This window comes from Manacus candei, unplaced genomic scaffold (genome assembly GCF_025592945.1).
Source record: "Manacus candei isolate 608988 ecotype Guabito, Panama unplaced genomic scaffold, ASM2559294v1 h1tg000017l, whole genome shotgun sequence".
Taxonomy (NCBI): domain Eukaryota; kingdom Metazoa; phylum Chordata; class Aves; order Passeriformes; family Pipridae; genus Manacus; species Manacus candei.
In genome coordinates, this window is record NW_026138065.1 from 26,134,720 (window position 1) to 26,149,773 (window position 15,054).

At 36.5% G+C, this 15,054-nt stretch overlaps 1 protein-coding gene across 10 annotated transcripts in view; it reads right to left on the bottom strand.

Moving 5' to 3' along the window:
• The window catches only part of CDC42BPA (CDC42 binding protein kinase alpha), a 187,011-nt gene that overhangs the window by 56,215 nt on the left and 115,742 nt on the right, over nt 1–15,054 (bottom strand). For 7 of the 10 annotated variants that reach the window (XM_051783373.1, XM_051783372.1, XM_051783374.1 and 4 more), the window contains 5 exons: nt 11,633–11,766; nt 9,734–9,976; nt 9,369–9,479; nt 5,234–5,481; nt 263–368 (listed from right to left, as the gene is read on the bottom strand). In XM_051783373.1, the coding sequence (XP_051639333.1) occupies nt 263–368; nt 5,234–5,481; nt 9,369–9,479; nt 9,734–9,976; nt 11,633–11,766 (842 nt within the window). The remainder of the gene's footprint in view (nt 1–262; nt 369–5,233; nt 5,482–9,368; nt 9,480–9,733; nt 9,977–11,632; nt 11,767–15,054) is intronic. The other 3 variants (XM_051783375.1, XM_051783381.1, XM_051783376.1) reach the window with 2 other exon arrangements.

Genomic DNA, 15,054 nt, shown 5'->3' on the forward strand with positions numbered 1-15,054 from the left:
GAATTAATCTTACGAACTGTAAGACCATTTAATTAAATTCCCACACATAAATACTAATATATGCATATATGTACACATGCCTTCTCAAGTTTGGATGCATGCAGGTCCTCTATTCAAATCAAATATTAATCAGCAATTTTTGTATAACATCAATTTCGGCTACCAGTTAAGAGTTAATAATAACCAATACAGCTCTATATTGTCCAATTTGTACACAGTATACAAGAGTTGTAAATTCAGGACTCAACTACTCAGCATTTACCTTATCAAGTTCATTTGTAAGTTTTTTGTTTTCCTCTGTCAGCAGAAGCTTTTCTCGTTCATATTTTTGTTTGAACTCTGTTTCAAATTCCTCTCTCTCACTTTGGCTAAGAAAAAAAGTAAAGTAGAATTAGAAAGTTTTCTATTCTAAAACTCACCCCATTATTCACTTAAACACAAAGAGACCAGTGCACACACATGTTGAAGTGAAGTACTGCATTGATAACAGCACAGTCTATTAAAAATAAGTAATTTGATACACTACCATCTTAGGACTATAAGATAGTCTGTTGAATCTTTAGTGCTAGACAGTATAGAATTAACAGAGCTTCACCAAGCTACTGTTTATCAATCTGCTTATAGAAATTTTATTCTTCAGATGAACCCTTCACACACTGAGCAGCTGTGATCCTGCAGACCAAAGTGTGTGTCGATACTCTAAAATGCTCTGCTCATAGAAATATTATTTTAACTTATAAATTTCTACAAATTCCCAAGTTTCACTGAATGACCAGCAAAAATGACCACACATGAAACCAGAGCATATAGAAGCTACATTAGAGGACCTGGAGCTGGGTCTCTGATGAGAAAAGCTTATATATGGGCTAGTCTTTGGACAATTTAGAACAGCCAGAAGACACATTTGAACTGTTAATTCACGTACCATATATTAACTATGAGTAAAAAGGGGATGGATAGCCTATACACTCTTAATATAACCAGATTCTACAGCAAGTTTGGACCATTCTTTCTGAGAAAGTTTCCCAGCAGCTGTTTCCCCCAAGCCTTCCCTTCTCCCACAGATGTCATTCAGTAGAGGAGAACCTCTGGTTGAATCTGCTTAATATCAACTTTAATCTAGCACAATGAACGCGAGAACTGGAAAATAAATGAAGCTGCAGGTCCTCTGTTTGCCAAAAAACGTTGTAAATTCCTTCAAGTGGTGTACACAATGTTTTAGATGTTTAACTCCCACCTCGTAACTACTGATTTCAGACTCGGTACATTTGCATCTTGTACTCACCTTTTTACCAATTTTTCAGGTCACTGGCACAAAGTTCATCAGTAGGTTGATAGAACTATATTATAAATGTCACATATACAGTAAATACCCATTCATCAAATACCACTGTCCAGCCTTAAAAAGGCTTGAAAAAATGAGCAGTATAAAAGGTTAACTGTAAAAATAAAATCCAGGGGAAACCTTGTCTTGAGCACTGCAATTTTTTTTCTGGATACAGATCAGAATTTTACTGATCTGTGTTACTGTGCAACACAGAAATCACATCCTTGCCTCTTTTTCTGAGACGCAGAACTACAATTCTATCAAATTGAGAGAACACCATTAAAGGATGAGAAATGTCAGTAGCTACAGCAAACCCAGTTAAGAGCAATGCTGGTTTGAATTTCCTATTCCTAATTTGAAATTCATTTAGTGCTTCAACCACTCTTTGAAATCTAGTACATCATGTTAGACCCATAGTGAAATTCTATGTTGCTAGGCATCCTTTGAAACTTAATACTTCATCCTAGTAAAGTAACATACTATAGTTACTGTTTAAATGCCAAGTTTGAAATTCACCACCACTCCTTTTCTATATCAACAGATTCCATGCATATGATGAGCAGTCTAGGGAAAAGACAGGAAGAGATTAAAGCATTGGTTGTCAGGGGAATTAATAACAGGTCCTGCTTCTGTTTTCAAGGCTTAGATTCAAAGCTAATTTCTCAGGCAGAAGACCAAACTAATTTTTAATTAATTTCTTTTAAAGATTTCATGGTTTTGTTTAGGATTTTTAATTCTATATTTGTCTTAAATTTATTCCTTAAGCCTCTAAGGCTGAAAGTAGCCATAAATGGTGGTGGATTAAGGAAGCTTTAGGTTGGTGAAAGAGCCCAACATATTTGTAGTTTTCTGTATTTTGCTTATTGGACTTATTTCAACTGGTGATTGTCGCTACCCCCTTAAGTCAGACTGCTGTAGTATAATACAGAAATGAAGATAAATTTGAAACAGAGGAGAATGTGGGTATAATCTATCACACACAAATATCAACTCAGTAAACTACAGAACTATGACAGACTCCATAGATGTACCTTGGACAGCCAGCAAGATCAAAATAATGCCTTTGCTTTGAAGCCTGGCATCCTCCTCTCCCATCAAGCTTTTACTCTCATCTAACATTTAACTATGTATCTGCTCTTCAAGTTAAGAAATCATACATGATCCAGCTTTCTTTTTATCAGTAAAACTGCAGCAAACCACATGCAAGCAACGTGAAATACAGCTTTATTGTATCACTGTCACTCCAGCTCTTTACTGCATCTGTACAAAGTGGTGAAATATTTTATCTTACTGCTTTGAAACCAAGAAAAGTAGACCTGAAACAAATACCAGCCCCCAGGCTTCTTTATGTCACAATTTAAAACCAGCAAATGCTGTTTTATAAAGCCCCCTGCTTTATAAATCCATCATGAAATGATAGGCTTAAAAGAAACTTCTACAAACATGAATTATTTTGCACAGTTTCTCGCACCTTCTTCTGAAATATTTCATAATGACAATTCTAAGAAATGGAATCTTGTGCTGCACAGATCACTGGCCTGATACTGTGTTCCTACGCTTCCAACTTCAATAGCATGCAGCTTATGAGACTTTAGCAAAGGGCAATCACTTTGTACAGAAAGGTAGTTTCTCTCCCTTGAAGACTTATGCTGTTGAAGTAGCAGGAGTTATAAAGCTTAAATTTGAAGGAAACAAAGAAAAAATACCTATTAAAAAATAGCTGTAACAGAAACGACAAACACGCAAGTTACACAAAAATGTACATAGAGACTTTGTTAAAGCTCTTACTGATCCTTGCTTGGAGCAACCTATGTAATTCACTCTTATATATAGTCCTTACAAAGTAATACAACCACATCCTCTTACCAAAATCTTTTTTAATATGCATGGAAGATTATTTTTAGACTACTAAAATATTTTTGCCAAACTGTATAAGCACACTTCAACTCCACACCCACTAAAAGCCTATTGTTGAAATAATTCCACTTATCTCAGCATAAATCCTCCAGGTGCTTCCTTTTCAACGCTTACACTGAACACCTCTGCACTGGAAGACTCACAAAAAGCTTTTCATGCCTGACTACAAAAGCTAAAAACAACAGGTGTAAGCAGAAACAAAAAATCCATGTTCTTTTATGGAAAGCTACCAAATATTGAGAATTTAGTAGCAACCGCAATTCTTGCATTCCTAATATTTAAGATTCCCTTCTAAATTGCAGAAGTCTATCTATAGCATAACTTGAACAATGGACTACTGCAATTCTGTGGAGCCCTAATACTTGCATCAGATTATGCAGATTTGTTTAACAAAACACAGATAAAATCAGGCCTTCATCAATCACTCATCATGTGCTTGGACACCTGACTTAATATGACGCTGAAGCCCTTCCCATGAAGAGCCAAGTGTTGGATACCTGTTATGTGACACATTTCTGTTCATGCTTTCAAATGTTTTCTTACACTAACATTTGAAATACATACAGCACCCGCATTAGAACTGCATCTAGTTCTCTATAGAGAGAAACCAGATTGAAAGAAGATTTATGAACTAGCTAGCATGAAGCACATCAACATTTGTTATTTCACCAGATGGACATCTAGTTAGAATGTCTACAGCTGTACAACATTAGAATGAGGAAAGAAGGAGCCTTTGGTCTGGTCAGTGCTTGGAGGTATGATCTTTACCAACAGTTTAGCCTGCAGAAAGAAGTATTACTGATTTTTTTATTTAATATTCCTCCCTCTGAGGAATAACACTGCTGGAGTTAAAAGCGTGTCATACTATCACCTTTTTATTTTACAAGACAGAATAGCCTTTTGTGAATTTGTAACTCATTGGTCAGCAAGACCATTAAGTTGTGTTACAATGAAAACATGCTGCTGATGCAAGCTTTACCTCTTAACCTAGAACAAAGCAGTGAACTACTGTGTTGTTACTATGTCCAGCCTACGAATAGCTGCATGCTAGGAAGAAACAGTTCATCCACTTCATTCTAGGCTGTATGATCTATGTCCCCTGCTGAACACAATTTACCAGAGAAGCAGTGTTTCTACTCCTATTCGCATTAACTTCTTTGAAAAAAATCAGTATTTCATTTGCTACTTATATTTAAGGACTCGCTACAGTTTGGCTCAGCTTGCAGCAGGAACTTCTCCATGGTTTCTCTAATATGCCATCTTGCTATAGCAGCAGAAAGATACATCTATGTTACCCTCTATAAAGCATTCCGAATTTTTTAGGAATGAACATGAACACGTTCAATTTATTATCATTTCCACTTCTACGTTATCCAACAGAAAATTTGGTTTTATTGATGAATGCCCGAAGGAACATTCTCAAGGCCAGTGATAAGCCCCACCATGTGGGAGAGAAAAAAGCAGGTCTGACAAATTACCATGTCAGAAGAGATAAAGCAGCTTACGCCTACAGTAGTCTGCTGACTGATGTTAACACTGGATGGAACCCAGCATGGATTAGCCTCGGTTTGCATTAAGTGACTGTTCCTGTGTTGGCAGAAATGTAAACAATAGTTGATCTCTAACACGTAAGTTTTGCATCAAAAGACGAAAACACCAAATAAAAGAAAAAAATGCCAAAAAACCTGCATGAAAGTGCAACATAAGCTTCAGGGGTCAACTTACCCAGAGCTGCAAGTCTGCAACTCAAGTTGCATACCTTGGAATGGTCAGCCAGTAAAACAGTTCTGGTGCAAAATTAACTGTTTCAGTACAGGGATGTGGATTTTTTTCTTCTGTTTTATTTTTAAAGGTGACAGTTTTCAACCCTGGCATTAGCTCAGCCAAAATGACTATGCCTGCACTACAGTTAAGGAAGTGACAGTGTGTTTGGAAAAACACTAGGAGACTTCAAAAGATTGAAAAAAGGTAAATTCCATGCATACTCACTTTTCTCTTCTTGTTTTCTCTAACTTGTCTTTCAAAACCATGATTTCCTTCTTGAGGGCAAGCTGCTGGCTCTCTGCATCCCGCAGTTCTTTCTTCAGACTTTTTATTTCATTAGCATGCAACATTTCACGTTTAGATAGTTCCTCTTCATAGAAAACACTTTTCTTTTCCAAGTCTGCTTTTAATTTAGTGATCTCTTGCTGGTGTTCTATACTGCTTACCCCAGGTGAGCGACCAACCTGTTTTTGCTAAAATAAACAGCCCCAAATTAACACTCATGAATGCTGAAAATTATCCTTAATAACAATTCAATATTCAAAAGTTTTTGTTCAGAAAATATCCCATTAGAGACTTGAGTTAAACACATCTATCTCAATTTTTTCAAGATTTGTTACAACATAAATTTCAACGGTACTCTATCGTTTTGTTATTTAAATGCAGTAACAGTTTTCAAGACATTGAAAATCTGATCATCACTTTAAACATCTCTCGTCACATTCTGACTCCCCTTACATGCAGTCAGAAAGTGACCACAGAATTAGAAGACACTTAATGGTTCCACTCACACAGCTGACAGCAGCAAGTTCTAGTGACTTTTCAGGAATGCAGAGTAAGGACTATGATATACAGTTAATATATTTTGAAGGACAAATAATTTGCAGAAAAGCTATACTAAGGCAAGAAGAGGCTTAACTGAAGGCTAAAATCTAGCTACAGAAACACTATATGGATTGTATCAGTCAGGAGGGAAACCTGACCTATTTTACTTAAAACTGACCATTTACATCATAGTGGATTAATAGGAAAAACAAGCTTTAAACAATAAGAGTAATTACTTCACTTTTCGCAGCTGCATAGCTCTCTTAGTGAGGTCTTCTGGCATTTCAATAGTCTTTACACACTGCTTCAGGATACATACACATTTGCACCACATGCTGCACTCACTAAACTCAATGTCCTGCCATAACATAGAGGAGGAGCAAGATCAGGTTCAAAATGAGATAGTGGCATGACATGCACTGAAATCCAAGTATGGAAATAACTTTTTAATGTAAACATATGGACGACTTGGTTTGGAATTTCTTCTATTTTTAAAAATATGTAATTAAACATTGTCTAAGGAAAGGAAAATAACTTAATAAAAACACTGTGTTTTGAGAAAGTGCAGGAAACTGGAAAACGTACTTCCTTATGGTGACTGTGTCACACCTTTAAGAGGATCAAAGATATTTTGTTAATTATACCTTCATTCTTACCATGAGATATTAAATGCCCCTCAGTCACCCTTAAATGGACATGGCTTTGGGTAGATATCTTTTGCTCATGTATGAACAGGCTTTAAGAGCTAAATGTCATTGTGGAACATTCCAATGAGCTGAATTTCTACCATGACAAATTCTATGAGAAAGCTGGGCCTTGCTGTTAGTGTCAGCAAAAAACTGCAAAGCCCCCTAAATGTATGAGCCAGAGATGTGCTGCTACTGCATTGTCTTCTCTAACTCATCAAAACAAAACTCTGTTTTGATCTAAGAGTAAAGTCCTGCCCTTAGGAGAATGCAGAATGGTAAACTGGAGAAAGAAGATGCCATCCTAAGAGGAGACAACTTGCAGAAAGAAAGATTAAAAAAAAAAAAAAAAAAGAAAGACAAGCAAGCAAGCATAGGAATTTAGGAATTTTCTTTCCTGCACAGGCTGTTAACTACTGAACTTGTTTGTTACTGCCCAACATACCCAACTGCCTACACATACATGGCAATGGAACACAAAAAAAGCTTAGGCTTTGCAACATCATGTAGCAGGTACATAAAATGTTTTAGTGGTATTGCACATTTTTTACCACAAAGAAAAGATACTATTAAGACCATAAGACAGATGGTGCAGCAGAAGAGAAAGCTGAACGGTATTTATCAGCGGTTTAACTAGAGGTATAGAATAAACAGAGAATATATTCTGAATTGATGTAAGCACAAATTCCAAATAGATGTTTTCATACATGCCCATTTCAAGTGGACAAATGGTGCAACTGAGACATAATGCATCCCCTGGCATATAGACAGCTGCTGTTTAATGCACCCCAGGGTGCAGTTTGCCCTCTTGGCTGCCAGGGCACACTGTGGACTCATATCGAGCCTGATTTTATTGAAAATCCAAATACATGACGTCCACAGGATCTCCTCTGTCTGCACATTTACTGACAACTTTGCAGAATCCCAGTAGGTCAGTGTTGCAGGACTTGGTTGGCCAGAGGCACACTGCCTTCTTCCCAATAGGCTCTGCTTCATCCAGGAACTCTCTGACCTTATTCTTTGCCACAGCCTCTACGCCTTTCCTAAGGAAGTTGCACCCAGTCCTCTTTTTTTCCCAGGATCATCTGGATGAGAGTTACAGTAGCACAGTGGGCTGCCTGCAATAAGAGGGTGCATATCTTGGCCAGCAGTTCTCTTACTTCTCATTTAAGTTCCTTCAGAACTCTCTCAGCAATGCCACCGGTCCAAGTGACTTCACATGTGCCTCACCTGCCAGCTCCACTGCTTCCTGCACATCATCCTCAGACTGATCCAGCTCATCTGCTACAAACAGTGGACTCTGTGTGGCAACCTCCCCTGCTTCAGCAGTAAAGTCTGACATATCAAAGACTTGTGGAGAGTTTCTGCCACATCCCTATTAACTCAGAGTTTGCCTTTTTCATCCTGCCAACAAGCAGCCCCATGAGTTTCCTAAGGTTCTTTCTGCTTTTGCTTTAAAGAACTTCCCACAATCACCCCAAGCACCCTTTGCAAAGTGCTTCCTAAATTCTCTTTATTTAGCCCTTGACATCCTGTTTACCCTTAACCTGCCATCATTAATGGTCTTTTCTATTCTCCTCATTTGGAGGAATCTTCCTTTCTTCTGTAAATATTGACTTCTGTCTAGGAGAGCTCCCTGAGCTTAATTAAGGAGCCATAAAGAGCTTTTAAGGAATGGACAGTGCAGTATCACAACAACCACATATGATCCAAAGTTTGCCTACTGAATCATGAAGTATTACTAAGCATGCTACAATTCCTCTTTCTTCTTCTGATAAACTTGCCCTGTTATAAATCAGTGCATCATATATTCTCAATAGATCTTCCATAAATTCTTTTCACCTCTTAAACTGTCATACAAACTCTTTGCTGATGGTGAAGATTCATTGAAGCAGAAGAAATACATCCTAATTTTCAGATAACAATCTGAATTCACAGCAGTAGAAACTTTATAAATCCAAATTTCAAGTTGAATGGATTTCCTTATCAAAGGAAGGCCAAATAAAAGAATGTTTGCAAAAAACCACCAAATTTTCTGTGCTGTAAGTTAATGTTGACAAATGTCCCAGAGAATTCTAATGAAAAAAACTCTGCTGTTCCTGTAAATTAAGACCAGAATAGGCATAATCTTGCATTTTGCATGAGAAGTTTAGAATTACCCTACTCAATGGAACATTTGGAACAGGATTTTGCTGTAAATGAACAGCAATCCTCATATGTAAATTAAAAATCTTCTCATTCAATTTTTGAGAAAGTCTAATTTCTTCAGAGCATTGTATAAAATGCTGAATCACAGAATAAAATAACAGTTAACATTCTTGGCTGCCTTAGGTTTCTGCTTGTAAAATCACATACACGTGTGAGCAATCTCATCAGTGTAAATGACCTCTTCATGCTGAGTGCTGCTCTTGTGCAAGAACGCCTCAACTTCTGGCCGAGAGGCAGGATAAGCTAAAATTTTTCCTTTACAGTTACATCAGTTGACATCTATTATGCAGGAAACACAAGGAACAACACAGTAGACAGAACACTTATACAGAAACCTGCTTAGATGCAGCAGTTTAATTTTCAAATATTCAACCATAAAAATAAGCTTTTAGCTGGTAAAATTAAACAAAGTACCAATGGAAGCAATTTGGTAAGAAACTGTCGAGTTATTAAGAAATAACGCATCAGGCAAATGTTCATTTTTCTGGACAACAATGCGATGCACGCCTGCAATAATATTCAGCACCAACTGAAGCGACAAACTGACAGAACCCTTTTGTCCTACATCTGAAAGCAATCAAACAGATCCAAGTCCTAGTTGACTAGTAACTTTGCAGGTGTTAATATCAAAACAGACTAACCTTTAGCCCTTCTACTTCGCTTTCCAACTGTTTAGAGTACTGTTCACTCCTCTCTCGCAATTTCCTGTCTTTGGATGCCTCAGCAGCTGCAGCTTCAGCTTGGACTTCCAGCTACAAAAGTACATACGTTTTTAATAGATAGGATTCTTTTTTTTTTTTTTTCAAAATCTATTGATGGTTTTTAATAAAAGAGAGAAATCTTCATCACTCAACTGAACACTTAAAATTCTTAGAAAACAAAACTGGTACTGTTCGAAACAACAATCAAGAAGTTAATTTACAAATTAGAAAAAAAAAATTACTTGGTCAGAAAACCTTACAGATAACTTATTTCACAGAGTCTAAACAGTCTTCTCACCACTTACTTCTTTTTTAAGTCTCTCTGTTCTGCGTAACTCTTGCCTTAAACTTTCTACTTTTTGCATCACCACTTCCATTTCTTCCTCCTTATCTCGGAGCTGGCGGGCAAGCTTTTGTTTTTGAGAGTGCAAGTCTGTCAGCCGCTCGTTCATCTCTGAGAACTCCTGCATTGCCAATTTCCGCTGGCTGTGTGCATCTTTCAGCTCTTTGGCTTGGGATTTTAATCTGTCACTAGACTCTGCCAGTTCCTACAGTTTAAAAAAAGAATTAAGTAATAAACCTAGAAAGCTGCAAGGCCAATTCTGTCTCCGGATGCACATCTAACACCTCCTCCAGAGTCAACAGAAACCATATATTAATTTCTTTTCATGAATGCATCTATGATATAGATTGTGTGCCTCTATAAATAAGGAAAGAGGGCAGGTTTTACACTACTAAAGTCAGTAGAAGTGCATAAACATTATATTCTCCATTATAACAGGTTAAACACAAGGGTTTTCAAGTACTTGCATGATAACATAAAAATACCTTGCTTTCTTAGTGAAAAAAATTTCATTAGCATAGATTTTCAATAACTACTTAAATAAATTAAAAGAATCTCAACTGCTAAATGATTTAGAAAAAGTTTTTGCGTTGAATGGAAAAGTCTGCTCTATAAAAATTTTTACTCTAGAAGCTTTTGAAAACTGACCTGCAATGGTGAGCATGACTTCCATACACTGTACCTTAATATCAAATATTACAGAAAGTTTCAGGCAACAAAATGCTGTAGCAATATATGACAATTATTCCTTTAAAAGAACCCACATGAAGTAAAACTGCTAGTGCTGTGATAACACCACAGCACAATACCTTCACAAAACTTGCTGTGCCCTGGATTTGTGCTACTACACTACCAATGAGGGACCACAACAGTTCAACTAGTTTAATGATGTTCAGCCAAACTGGAACAGAACAAAGAAGCAAGGAAAAGCAAATCTGAGGATGAAAAGAAGATCAACAGGAAGAATTAATATTTGGCACTGTTGACATCTATATAAATCTAAAAACATTTCTAAGGTTGTTAAAAAGAGCTCCTAATCACTTCAAGTTGTTTTAGAAGAGAGATAGTATTTCTTGGACAAACTGGCAGCTTTCAAGATTTTAAGAGCCTTAAGGGTCAAAAGAAACAGTGTTAAACACAGCTGGCACATCAACATTGAGTATGGACTCTAAAATACTGGGCCAATATAATCATGATGAGAAACAGGCTAATGTATTTCACACCTGATTACAGGTTGATCTAATCATGAATACAAAAAAGAGCCATGAAAGACAGTATGTTATAAATCAGAAAATGAGGAATTGGGGAGAGAGAGGAGAAGAAATAAAATCTAGTATTCTTTAATTGTAGCTATTTCAAATTACTTTTCAATCTTCATATCTGGGCAATTTTTCACATCTCCCTTCTGGAAACACTTCTGTGACACAGCTTTAATACTATATTCTTCACATTTTTTCCCGGCTAAAGTCTCACCCATACTTCAGATTAAATTAGTTGTCTGGAATAGTTCTCTGCTCTGCTCTTCTCTAACCCCTATCATTATCACCTTTATCTGAAGCTGAAAAACCTTTTTTGCAGCCACCATGTAATTTGGATCATGGAGTTGTTCACTATCTGGAAGCAATCATCTAGGACCACCCAGCAGTCATACATACATACAACATGTTAAATAATGTCCTTAAAATTATTGTCTTAATAATTGTCTTAAAAAAAAAAAAAAGGCAGGCAGAAAGCAAAGTAGGTCATGCTACACATTTGTTATTTGCTCATTAGTTTTACACTTGAAAGTTATTTCAGGTAAAATGAACGAAAATAAACCAGACTTTAGGGTTTAGAAGAGTTGCTGACAAAATGCTTTTACCTTATTAAGATCTTCCCTCTCTTGCTTTAGTGTTCTGACTTGTTTCTCAAAAGCCTTTATTTGTCTGGAAGCATCATCCAACTCCCGCCTTGCAGTGCTGGCCTCCTCAAGTTGCTGTTCTAGCTGACCAGATTCTAGAAAAAGCAGCAGAATTCTGAATATTCTAAGAGAAAAAATAATAATTCTAGAATAGCATAGTCTAGCTCCTTGAAGCCCCTTCAATATTTTTTCTGGTTTCCATTTAATCACAAAATAATGCAGTTCTTATCTGGTTTAGAACAGGGAGCAGACTGATTCAGCTACCATTATCTGCTTTTAAGAGAACAGAATGAAAGGGCACAGTTTGCTGCAAAACAACAAAGAAAATGATAACTTTTCTTCTCACATTATAATAATGATGCTCTCTTACTTAATTCTGTAATGTATGTTCTAACATGACCTACACATTTGATTTTAAGCACTGTGGTATAATATATAATGCATCTTTTATTACACTGTAATTATAAACAGTCTCCCTCCTTCCCCTAAACTCCCCCAGAAAGAAACAGTAAAAGTAATGGGTCACTCAAGAGCTGGCAAGTGTTCTCCTGTCAATACACTTAAAATTAACTTCAGCTGATATTACTTATTTCTAGTGTGAAAACCACTTGTGTTTATGTGATCTGCTTTATTACTACTATAAATAAAGGAAAACTATTACAGTCAGCTTCTTACCAACAGTCAGTTACACAATGACAGTATATTTCCATGCCACACCTAAATAATGTCATATAAATGCTCTCAAATGCTACAAGAAAAGCTGAAATCCATAAAATATGACAATTGAAAATTTCTAGTGAGTGGAGTTTTTACCTCCTAGTCCTTCACTTAAAGCAAGATATATATGAAGGTAAGTTAATTCCACATTCTGTGAAATCACTGGACATTTTGCCTTTTATTTCAGTTGTGGCAGGTCTTCCGACCACATGTATTTACCAAAAGAACAGGAACCCATCTATACTCTTAATAGGAGCCTTTAACTGTATTTTCATAAATGTAACCCCAAGAGAATGGCTCTTGGAAAAATCAAATATAAAAATACATACATTTTTAAGAGGGTTAATTTCTGAAACATGAGAATTTTATAAGCAAATTAATACCCTTAGCTTATACCCATAAAAATATTCACTATTGTTTTAATTCCCTGACTCTCGTTTAAAAATTTAAAAGAATGCACTTAAATAAGAGATGCAGTTCAAAGCCAAAAATTATTAACTGCCTCTCTTATGTAGTCTACTCTGAAGTCACCAGTGAAAAGAAAGTTTATATATGGCTCTGCTGAGCCAAGATAAATCTCTCTTCTGTGCATGAACTACTTTGTTCCACAGCTCTGTTTTCGTCTTCCATTGCTGCCCTTTACATATTTGGCAATATTAAAGATTCCTCAAAGTTTTCTCCTATGTAACCTAGCGAACAAAAATTATAACTTTGACCTCTAAAATTGAAAGCATATGCTAGTTTGTCATTTCCTGGAAAACGAGATAGACAAGAAAAATGTATTTTTCTAACACCCTCCCACCCCCAGTGACACTCCTGAAGAAACAATTTCAAGTTCATTTTTTATTACCTTTTTAAACAGGTGTTTACCCTTACAGCATCAGAAGAGGCAGCAAAGCAGGTTAAAGAATATAACCAAAAGCTAGTTGTGACATATGTGTAGTAAGTGGTAATTTTCCATCTAATCACTCTAATCACCCTACTTGTAACTAGCATTTTAGATAACATATGCAAACACTCACTGCACTATGTTATTACATTACATTTAGTTGCCCAAGAGATGAGCCCAAAGCATAATGTTCAGCTCTGCAGCTGAACTGAACCTTCCTAAAGTTCATCAGATCCAGCACTGAAAAATTACATCTTTTAAAGGCTATCCAGAAAACCTGGAACTAGCTCCCCTACACTTGGAAACACTCAGAAAAGGCCATCATTTGGTTTGTTTCTCTATTCTGTCACTAATTTAGTTTTAAAATCTATCTCCAAACCCCCATAAAATCAAGTAAAATAGAACATTCTCTTTTCCTAATTTTATCAAATTGGTTTGTATTAGTTACAGCACAAGGCACAAATGAATGTTTTCTAACAAATGGCTGTGTTGTCTGGATCAGACAAACATTCAAATATATACTGGGAAAGTTCTGTGGCAACTGGAGATGGACTGGACAACTCTACACCTTCCTCATTTGATCACATTATTCACTTCCAACTCAAAAAACCAAAAGCACACACTGTATTGAGGAATAAATATGTAAATATACGGTTTGAAGTAGAACATTACTTTAGAGAAAACCTTCTCAATATAAACCACCTTCACCAGACATTGACTTCTTTTCAATTTGAAAAGGGATAGGAGCTGCACTGGGGAAGGTTCCCACACCTTTTCTATTTATTTTTCATTACCAAAAGAAGCAAGTAATACTTTTAGCAACGAACTAAAATCTAAGTTGCAGCTAAATAGTAAAGAATAAAATATAATATAAAGTTGATCCTGATGCTTTTCTATGAATGACTGGTCTCATTCAAAAGCTGTTCTTGTAAATGTTGCTTTTCAGTGGTCCCAAAGAGCCCAAACTAGAGCTAAGGACTGCTGCAGAGCAGGGGTTTCTGATGTTGTCTTTTTCCTCATTACAGTAGCAAGTGGAGGGACATTTGGCTGGAGATAAATTTCACAAAAAAAACTTTGCCCTGACATAGTGCCAACATGGCGTCACTCAAACCAGAGTGATCCTCCCTGAGCTAGTTAAGCCATGCTCACATCCAAAAATAATGCTTATGGTACAATACAAAACTGCTGCATCACGCCAGAGCAGCTGTCCAACTGCGTATCCATAACAGGCTTTTTTCAGACTACACAATTTTAACAGGATATAATCTATGTGCTGCAGTCTGCAGTTCATACATAGCCTGTTTCTATCCCATAACGCAGCTGCAGAGTCTAAACACATCAACTAAAATGTCTGGAAGTTAAGTTCAAGTTATTCTTTCTGTGGGTGTCACTGCTGGCATTCCAGACACTTTCAGGAACTGAATGAAGTCTTTTCACAAACACAAACCAGAACAAATCTTTTTTGTAGTTTCCTCCAACCTTTCTCGATGTTTTGTTTTCCACTGCCGCAGGTAAGACATGGACATACAACAGAGATCTATCTACTGCTACTTGTGTCTGATTTTTCCTCACACAAAATGTAGATATTTTACTGTTTGGATTGACATGATTAACTGGATTTTTTTCCCTGTTTCTGTGGTTCCAGACCTGATACCTAACAGTCTCTTGTTGACTTTCCTGAAGTAAAAAACATCTTGCTGTATTTCCTTTCTTTCTTTTTTGAAGATGTCTCTGCTCTCAAGAACCTATTTTAAAGAAAGCGTTATGGAGCGGGATA